The sequence below is a fragment of the Lonchura striata genome, chromosome 4 (genome assembly GCF_050655825.1).
Source record: "Lonchura striata isolate lonStrDom1 chromosome 4, ASM5065582v1, whole genome shotgun sequence".
Taxonomy (NCBI): Eukaryota; Metazoa; Chordata; class Aves; order Passeriformes; family Estrildidae; genus Lonchura; species Lonchura striata.
Window position 1 is genome coordinate 32134692 of NC_140706.1, and position 9546 is coordinate 32144237.

Sequence of the window (9546 nt, forward strand, 5' to 3'; positions counted from 1 at the left end):
GCAGCTGCCTCTACTGCAAGGATGTTCCTGAGAAGGCAGAGCCAGGCACTTCACAGAAATGCATGGTACGAGGATGAGAAACAGCAGGCTAAATTGAAACAAAAAAATATGGTCCACCTGGATATAAGAAAAAGTATCACCTGTTTTACCACAAGGACAGTCAGGTAGTGGTGCAGGATACCCAGAAAGATGGTGCTGCCTCCATCCTCAGAAGTTTTGAAGACCTGAAGGGAGAAGGCCCCAAGCAACCTAACCTAATCCTGTAGCTGGCCCTGCTTTGAGCAAAAGGTTGGGCTGTAGACCTTCTGAGGTCCCTTCCAGCCTGATTTGTTCTGTGAACCACTTTTTGGGTTTGTTTTTTTTTTTAAGGATTTGCTTTTGAGGCTGGAGCAAGGACAGGAGTCTGTGTGTTAGAACCCTGAAATTTCCCAGACACTCTTGTGACTATTTCTGCTTTCCACACAGACCTGTATAGAACCACAGGAACCTTGGCCTTGTGCTTGTGGGTTTCCTCTGTCAGGTGCTACTGGCTGAATGGCAGGAAAGAGTATGATCATAGCAGCTGTACAGGAACAGTTAGTTGAGCTCTTCTAAAACAACAACCAAAAAAAGTAGCCAGATATGTCAGCTGTCCTACATAAATCTGGTTTATTTCAAAACACCTCTGGTTTCTTTCTGAGGTTACTCAGGCAAATTACGTGAGTCACCCATGCGAGTTTTTTCATATATCCACTGATGTCTGTGAAGTCCTTTTGGTTTTTATTACCGAGGCTGTTGTCAGCTGCCTGTTGTGTTTGACACTGATTCAAATACCCTTCTTGATAGAAATAACCTCTCTAGCTTTCCATGCCTTCATGGCCAGCTTTCCTGGCTTTGCTAACTATAGTGCTATCTCTTACTCAGCATTTTGTTATGTATAAACACCAAGGATGGATTCCTTTTCAGCTGCATCACTCTGTTTTTGTTGTGACACGCTTCTTCATGTCAAAGAATATCTGTTACTTGTCGCTGTGTGGATTCATTCTATTGATTCTGTCTTCTGGGCTGTTTCTCCTTTGTGCGTATTAATTTTCCTTCTCGTCCCCCCAGTATGGCTTAATTATCCAGCGCACATTGACACAACTTTCTCTGCCTGGGTCAGTGAAGGAGAAGCCCTGCAGTGCATTAACTTCACAGGTCATTGCAGTTAGATTTAATGTTTTGGACTGTTCCTCTGCTTACTGCACACTGTGGTAGAGACTCTGGCACAGGAGAGGTGCTGGCTTTGGAAGCAGCAGTCTGGAGTAGCTGGGCTGGAGTAAAAGGACTTTGAGTACAGTTTAGATCCTGGGGTCTGAGCAGTGGTTCAGCCCATTGATTTACAGTCTTCTGCCTGAACCTAATACTTAACCAAACCTTGAGAGGATGGCAAAGTACTGCCAGTCTCTCTGAAGATGTGCAGGGGCACAATCCATTAGGCATGATCCATGCACTCTTAGCACTCATGTCCAGTGTAGAGCATGAGATTGGTCTCTGGGAAGGTAGTTGCAGGGGCTGTGCAAAGCAGTTTGCATGCACTAAAATGCATAACACAGAGCTAAGAGTGAAAATTGGGGTTTCAGAGCCCTCTTGCCTGCTATGATAATTCATCACATAATTCCTTGAATTGTGTGATTTCTGTGTTCCTTTGGATAAGCCCCATCTGTGCAGCCCTGCTGTGGGCTTTGGAGTGTTAGTATCCTGATAGATGCCTAGGGTTATCCTCCCAGGAAACAGGACACTGTGGTTCAAAACCCCACAAGCTGAAGGAAACCTGCAGTCCAGGCCTCCACTGGATTAGTCTGGGGAACCAGTGGCTGTGCTGAAGGCAGCAGGAGCCATCACTGCAGACTGACAAGAGGGGTTTCTGCCTTGTCTCAGAGGTATCTGAGGCACAGCAGTCTCAACCACTCATGGGCCAGGAACCTGATCCTCAGACAGCAGGGGATGTGTCTTCAGGCACATGTAGGCTTAAAAATACAATAAGACTTCCTGGATTTAGGGCTCTTCTGCAAGGGAGGGCTACAGCTACAGGAAGATGGCTGTCCCACTGGAACTGTACTGTATTTGTGCTCTGGTTCAAGTGATGAGGGTGAGGGAGGCCGTGTGCAGTGGTGGGGAGGTGATGGGGCTGGAGACTATTCTATTGCCACTTGCTCAAGTGGGGAGTGAAGGGTTAAGAAACAGGCTGGAGAGTGGTAGCAAAATCAAAACTATACCAACTGTACCAGAGCATATCAACAGTTATAAAGCCCCAGAAGTGACAACAAGCGCTTGAGGTGGCAGGCTGAAATAACAGTTCATGGAACAAAACCACATTTATCTCCTCTAGGATGGAGTTGTTACTGATTTTGCCTGGAGATAAAGATTTGGACAGATCTCTGTCCATGGCAGGGCCTGGAGTGGCTGTAGAGGGCAAGGGAAGGGGGGCATCCCCTGCTTGCTGGAGAGTCTTCCCAGAAAGCACAAATCTACTTCTTCCCTCTCTATTACTGTCTTTTCCAGAATAGATATGTTAACTAGGATAACCATGTGAATTTACCCCAGTTGTTCAAGGCAGCTGTGCTGTCTAATCCTGCTGTGGCAGGGTCTCCATGGTTCTCCATTGTTTTCTGGTTGTTTGACTTGATTCTGTTTGCTTCCACTTGTTGGACATACATCAGTCCTCTTGAGCTGGAATTTGTTACTATAGATAGAACAGCATGAGTTTCATTTTTGTTTCTATTTTGTTTGACAGAAAGTGAAACAACTGACAGCATTCCAAGCGATGAAGAAAATGCAGAGGTAAGTGCTTTCTGGATTTTTAGCAGTTTGGGTCAAGGTCTCCCTGAGATATTTAACTCCCTTCTCTATTGCAATTCTGTTTACCCAGGGAATATTCATTTTGGTAATAGCTAAGGAAGAAAAGCAGTCCAGGAAGGTTCAGGGGATACAGACGATTGTCAGAGACAGATGATTGTCAGAGAATTAATAGCTCTACAAATTAACTTCTCCTCATCTGTCCAAACTACAAGATTAATTTGCATAATAATATGTTCTGCAGTGCCATCAAGAGTGCCAGCTAGTATGTTAACATGATGCATTGAGGTTGCTGGGTAGTGAGTATTTTATCTTGGCTGAAAGCTCGCTCACTTCATTTTCCTTAAATGGCACCTGAACTCATATAACTGGAGGAAATGCTTACACTTATGACTGAAATGAACCTAGAATATTTGAGGTAGGTGGGGCAGAGAGCTTTCCTGAGCAGTCAGTTGGGTATTGCTGGGTGAAAGGAATCCATGGGGAAAATAACCTGAGCTGCACATATACAAAAACACCTTGCCTTTTATTTTGGGGCTGTCATCAAGGTGCCAGACCTACCAATCTCTATGTGTACCTAAAAGCCAAATTAAGCTCATTGAGGGCTCTTGGATGCCCTGTGCTCCAGCTGTATTTTTGCATAAGGCCTTTTGCAAAGCTCTCTCCTGCTGTGTCCCTCACCAAAGGCTCTCTGAATCCTCCTTCTTGGAGGACTAGCAGTTATACATCTGTATAACAACATGGCTAACCCACCTGGTCTCTGGTGCCTTGGCTGGGGTAGTGCCCATCTGTAGACTGCCAGTAGTGACTCCACAGACCTCCTTCAACAGAACATGCCATTGCAGCATCTGTGGTGGGCAAACAACTGGATGATCATCTTCCCTGTGATGAGGGATGCAGTGTCAAGTGACAGTGGTTTCCCAGCAGCCTCACCTGTATTGCTAGCTGTATTGTGTTGGGTCTCTGTGCCTGCCTCTGGTAACAGAGGAGACACTACTGTTTGAAGTTCTAGATATCTGCATCTATTTTTGTCTCTGGCATACTGGGAATAAGACCTTTATTTTCCATTCAGAGGAGCTATAGATAATGCCTCTTGAGTGATGGAGGGCCAACAAAATTTAAGCCCATACATGACATCAAGAAAGGAGAAATGGCTGAGAGCAAAGTTATCCTAAGCCAGTGACTAGAGGCTCAGGCTCCTAGAGGTGCAATAATTCCCATGCAATATGTGGATATTCCTATCTTCATCTTGTTACTTGGAGTACTTCACAAAGTTGTGTTCTCTTACACAGTCTTCCTTTCTTCCCCCATTTCTAGGGACGACTTCATTGGCAGAAAAAAAACATTGAAGGCAAACAGTATCTCAGCAATCTAGGAATGAGGAACACTTCTCATATGCTTCCCAGCATGGCAACTTTTGTAGCCAACAAGCCTGACCTCCAAGTCACCATCAAAGAAGAAAGCTGCCCACTGCCTTACAATAGCTCCTGGCCTCCTTTCCCAGACATCCCTCTGCCACAAGTAGTGTCCACAGCCTCCACAAGCAGCAGCCAGCCAGACCGTGAGACACGGGCCAGCGTCATCAAGAAAACGTCAGACATCACTCAGTCAAGAGTTAAGAGCTGCTAAGCCTTTGACAGTGTGGTTTTTTAGCTTTGTTTTGTTTGTTTTTGTATTTTATGTTTCTCTAGGAGAGGTTCATCCCTTGACGCACAGAGACAAACCCTAAGGTAAAGCCTTGGCAATATAAAACTTTGCAGTGTCTGACTCCAGTGCCGGATTGTTTTTAACTCAGGACTCCAGCAGTCAGTGTGTATACCTGAACCCATATTTCCAAGGTTGCTACATAGGAGAAGAACCCAAGAACTTTGGCTCACTCACAGGTTCCAGTGTTTCATAAGAGGACCAACCGACCACAAGGGAAGTGATGCTGCTGCACTTCTTGCTGTCAAGGCTGTGATGGAACTGAAAGCCTCAGAATGGGAGAGAAAATGTGAACTAGCTGGAATATTTTTAAATAAAGAAAAATCTATTGTGAATATTGTACATAGTGCAGTACTAGCAAAGTTGCAGTCTGCTTCTGCACCTTATTAAGAAAGCACTTACAAAAGGCCTTTTATTACCTTGCTCTACTTAATGGCACATTGAAGGTCCCTCTCCACCTGTATTCTTTTCCAAGGCTATTCTTGCTGAAGTGTCTTTAAAGAATAGAGGGAGGGAAAGGAAACTAAAACTTTCCATGTGGATTTCATACGTTCTGAGACTGCTTTCATCATGTTTGTTTCTAATCTGCTATGCTTGAATGCCGCGTGGTACAATAGAAAAAATAAAAGAAACTTATTACAGAGATATTATGCAAATTCCCAGATTTAAAAAAGAAGAAAAATACTCTAATTCTAACCAGAGCAAGCTTTTTTATTTTTTATACAGGGGAATATTTTATTCAAAGTAAAATTCTAAAGTGAATATAATTTTTTTTAATCTTTTCTACAGCAAAATTTATAATTTTAAGATTCAGTCCTTGGTTATCAGCAGTTATGACATCCTTGTGGCACATTTTTTTTTAATTTTGTAAAGGTGAAATAGCTTTTATGAGCTCATGTAGCAATCAGATTATCCTGTGGATTGATAATAAATATGGTATATAGTTAAATTTTTAATAATCCTCTTGTTTGTCTCTCATTTTAATCTTTCAGAAGCCCCAGATGGCATGGGTTTGATAGGTGAATGTGACCTCTCAGAGTGAGCAATTAGCATAAGCTGCCTTTACAATTTCTGGAGTACCCATCCAACAGGATGGGAAGTGCTGTGCTTGAGGCAGCTGAAGGTGGAAAGGGCAACTAGAACTGAAAGGTCACTTATTCAAGTTTGGCCTCAAATGTAGAGGTTGGGAGCTGGGGCACCTGTTCAGCTGTTACTCCGTGGCTGTGCTTTGAACAGGTTACCTCGTGGAAGGGATTGTGTCAAAATCCATCCCCCACCCAATGCAAGCTCAGCCATACTTCCGCCGCTCCTCATAGATCCTCATGTGGCTTGTTTGCAGCTTCCTTATCTGGAAAAATCTCATTTTGCAGTCTCAACCAATCAATGGAATGAATCAGAAATCAAGTTAGCATTGTCCAGGGCTTTCAACATAATTGCATGATGGCAAGTTCTGATTCCTGGAAAGCTGTAGTGTATCTAAGTAAGGGTGCACAATGACTCGTGTGGTTGTGGCGATGGGCAGGCTGTGACAGAGAGAAGTTGAGAGCACTCACCTTTTTGCAGTTTTTTAAGCTGTTGGGTGTGACACAGATTGATTCAGGTACATAAAATATGTGGACAGAGTGCCCTTCAGATGTGATTACCATTCTCATACCAGCCTGACAGGTGTGTGAGCTGAGAGCAGAGTATATTGGGCTGATGCGCAGTCACATGCACAAAAATGACTGTGTCACAGGGAGATCTGTTACCTGTGCTTGCACAAAGTCATAAAAGCCATCCAGCCTTTAATAACATAACTGCCAGTTCAGCTCTAAAACACTGGGAACGAGGTGCCTGTCCCTTAGCACTACAAGCAATACAAAGTTAATCTTGTGCAATTCTGTGATGTGCTCAGCTGAGATGCCTGCGAGAATCTCTGATGAGAGGCAGGTTAAGGGCCAGGCTCTCAGTACATCCTTACATCTCACTTCCTTAGATGCCTCAGGAAGACACTCCCTGCCCCTGTGCTGCTTCTGGCATCATCCCACTTGGTAGTGCAGGTGGCAGGCCAGGTTGGCTTCATCCCTGCTGCCTCAGGTTAGCTGCTTTTGCCGTCTGTCTGTGAACTACTTTTGCCGACTGGATTTATTGCAAGGGGCTAGTGAGGGGAGTGCTGCCACATGTGTGGGTGTTTCTTAAGCCAGAGAGGGTGTACTGTCTCCCTGCTGATGCTGCAGCAGAAGAAACAGCTCAATGACCTTTCTGGTGAGTGCTTTGAGGGGGATTTCCACCTCTGCATTAACAGCAGCAGGTGCACAATGTTTCTGTCAACAATAATGAAAATAGTAGTGGGGAGGAAGGAAACCATGGGGACCACAAATAGTGCTTTGCCCAGGACCCCAGACTTTCTGAGGAGGCAAAGGCAGTTGCACAAAGGCTTGGGATGCACAAAATTCAGCTATGGTACATTACAGCTTTTCAAATGAGTTTTTTTTCTGTGTGTGGTAGCTTTAAATAACTCAGCAAAGGCACAGAAAGGCCTATCAAAGTTTGGTATATTACTTTTTGATGAGTAGCTGATAGGTCGCTCCTTTGTGCTAGTTCTGCTCTCAATAACACACCCATGATCTAAATAATTCAGCAGCAGCTAAAAGGTGTGTTGCTAAGCTTCTCACCACTAAAACTCCAAGCACTGCCCAGCCTTCTTGGTGAATTTGTGTTCAGATCTAATTTTGGACTGGTGTAAGAAGATGAAATGTCAGTGGAAATAGCTCCTTGTTTTATACAGGCTAATATTGCTGTAGAGACAGTGGAGAGGAATCTGAGTCACTGATTTTATTTTCATTTTGTAAAGAGCACCTCTCTCAGGCCTCTGTGCTCTAGCTGTTCTCGAGAACACCAGATAGTGCCTTCATTCCCTCCACTCTTGAGGTACGGTTTCTCTTATACCCCTCTTTCTGTCCTTTAAAGTTAGTGCCTTTGTATATATTTCTCCAGACTGATTCTTAGGAGAAGATGAACTTTTAAGGTGTCCAAACCAGATAGAAGTATTGGGATTTGCCAAGGTGCTGCCCTGAAACGTGGGGGAGCAGCAGGAAGTTGGGCGGGTGCTATGTGCCCGTTTAGAGATATTATCTCTCACAGTCAGTGGTGTTAAGTTTCAGTTTTCGGTAGTATTTTTACTCTCGGGCAATTTCTTTCTTTCTTTTTTTTTTTTTTAAGAACTTTAAATATTACTGCCACACAAGTCACTCTAACATTTTAAAGGCCACTTTTTGTTCCTGTTGCACATGACAAGGCACAAGTCTGTCAGATACTTTTCTGAATACAGTTCTCTTGAGGGCAAGAAAATATGGACATAGAAACAGGGGTGTAGGCTTGTTTCTGTTCAAGCCCTCAAGAGCTGATGGCTATTAAAGCGTATTTTAGTGCTTGGGGTGGGGTCAGCCTCAGTGCTCTGGAGGCTGTGTCAAGCTTCCAGGTGGTCATGGCATTTGTGTGCACATTCAGCCACCCAGGGATTTGTGGGACTGCTGCAGCTCAGCCCAGCTCCTCCTCCCTTCATTTTTGTTTTCCATTTGGCTTCTGTTATAAATGAAAATTGATCCAGCCAAATTAAAAACAAAAATAAAATATTTATTTTGCAATCAAATTCTATCTAGCCAGCCACAAGGAAAGAACAGTGCCGAGCCTGGGATCGAGTGTGCAACAAGAAGTCAGCCTCAGTAGAGGTTCCCTCTATGCCCACACAGCACCCTCCTGGTACGAGCAGTTTTATAGGGAAAATTCCACCCGAGGCCAGGGTTTCAGCAATCAGTCCTTTTCTTTCCCTTCAAAGTCCCACACATTGATGAAATTTCTTTTCTTGACGTTGGGGTGGAACAATCCAGTGTCCGGTGTTGATGAATCCCCTGGTGTAGGTACGGGAATGGCATTCACATGTATTGGCCCGGAGGATTTCCATGATATCAGTGTCAGGTCGTTGACGATGAGCAGCACCTGGGTGCCCATCTCCAGACCAGCCACATCCATTTACTTGTAAATTAGGTTTTAACATATGCCATGTTTCACTTACGAGGGTGAGGGGGACTCCTAATACAAACGTGTGTGTTTCAACAAATATTCAATATTACATATACCATATTAAAACTACCGTGAATTATATCCACTACACATAACACTTCCCTTCACATCTTTGGTTCCTTTAGCCATTTCACACGTGCACTATGTGACTTCTGCAGCTGGAGTTCGCTTCATATCCTTTCCGGTCTGGTCCTCCTTCGTCCCTCCTCCCTGGCTGCCTTCCTGCCCTCTCCGCCCATCATTCTGTAGGGCCCTGCCAACCCCCTTTGCCTCACCCTCCAATTTTCCCCAGGGGTGTGACTTGGTGCTTTCATCCTCTCCTAAGTAGCCTCCAGCAGTGTTCTGGGCATCTGTAGGGAATACTTCAATCCTGTACCACCCTTGGAGCAGTGTGCTGGTTTTGGCTGGGCCCAAAGTCTTGGACTAAATTAACTTAATGGACATTCTGGAGACACTTGATGGGCATTTTATGAGCATTTTGCAGGGAAAGATATATGTGTATTTTTCAAAGGATGGGAAGGAAGGAGGTGGTGGTTTATTAGGATGTATTGAATACTGTGGGACCTAAGCATGACACAAATGGTGTGGGGTAAGGAGTGGAGAATGTGCTGGTTTCGGCTGGGGTAGAGTTGATTTTCTCCACAGTACTAGGAGGAGTCTATGTTTTGGATTTTGAACCAAAATTGCCCACTGTGTCACCTAAGCCTTTTTGCCTCTAGTGGACAGCCATGTGATGGAAGGGGATAAACCAATTCACACGGACTACATAAAACATGGCATGGAGCAGCCCTAAGTCACCAGTGTGGGGCTTTCCCCTGCCCCAAAACACCGCCCTGCTCCTCCCAGTGCGGCTCACAAAGCATGGGGGTGTGCACCTGCCCCCTCCCACACAGCCCGAGTGCCTCTGGGGGTGCTGCATCCTCCCGTGGGGTGCTGTGGTACCCCACTGTGCACAGCCACAAC

The 9546-nt window shown here is 44.8% G+C and overlaps 1 protein-coding gene across 7 annotated transcripts in view; it reads left to right on the forward strand.

The window, feature by feature from the left end:
* The window catches only part of IRF2 (interferon regulatory factor 2), a 39411-nt gene extending 33931 nt beyond the window's left edge, over nucleotides 1-5480 (forward strand). For all 7 annotated transcript variants that reach the window (XM_077782892.2, XM_021543508.3, XM_085578746.1 and 4 more), the window contains 2 exons: nucleotides 2756-2802; nucleotides 4135-5480. In XM_077782892.2, the coding sequence (XP_077639018.1) occupies nucleotides 2756-2802; nucleotides 4135-4446 (359 nt within the window). In that variant the 3' untranslated portion in view covers nucleotides 4447-5480. The remainder of the gene's footprint in view (nucleotides 1-2755; nucleotides 2803-4134) is intronic.
* The last annotated feature ends 4066 nt before the right edge of the window (nucleotides 5481-9546 follow it).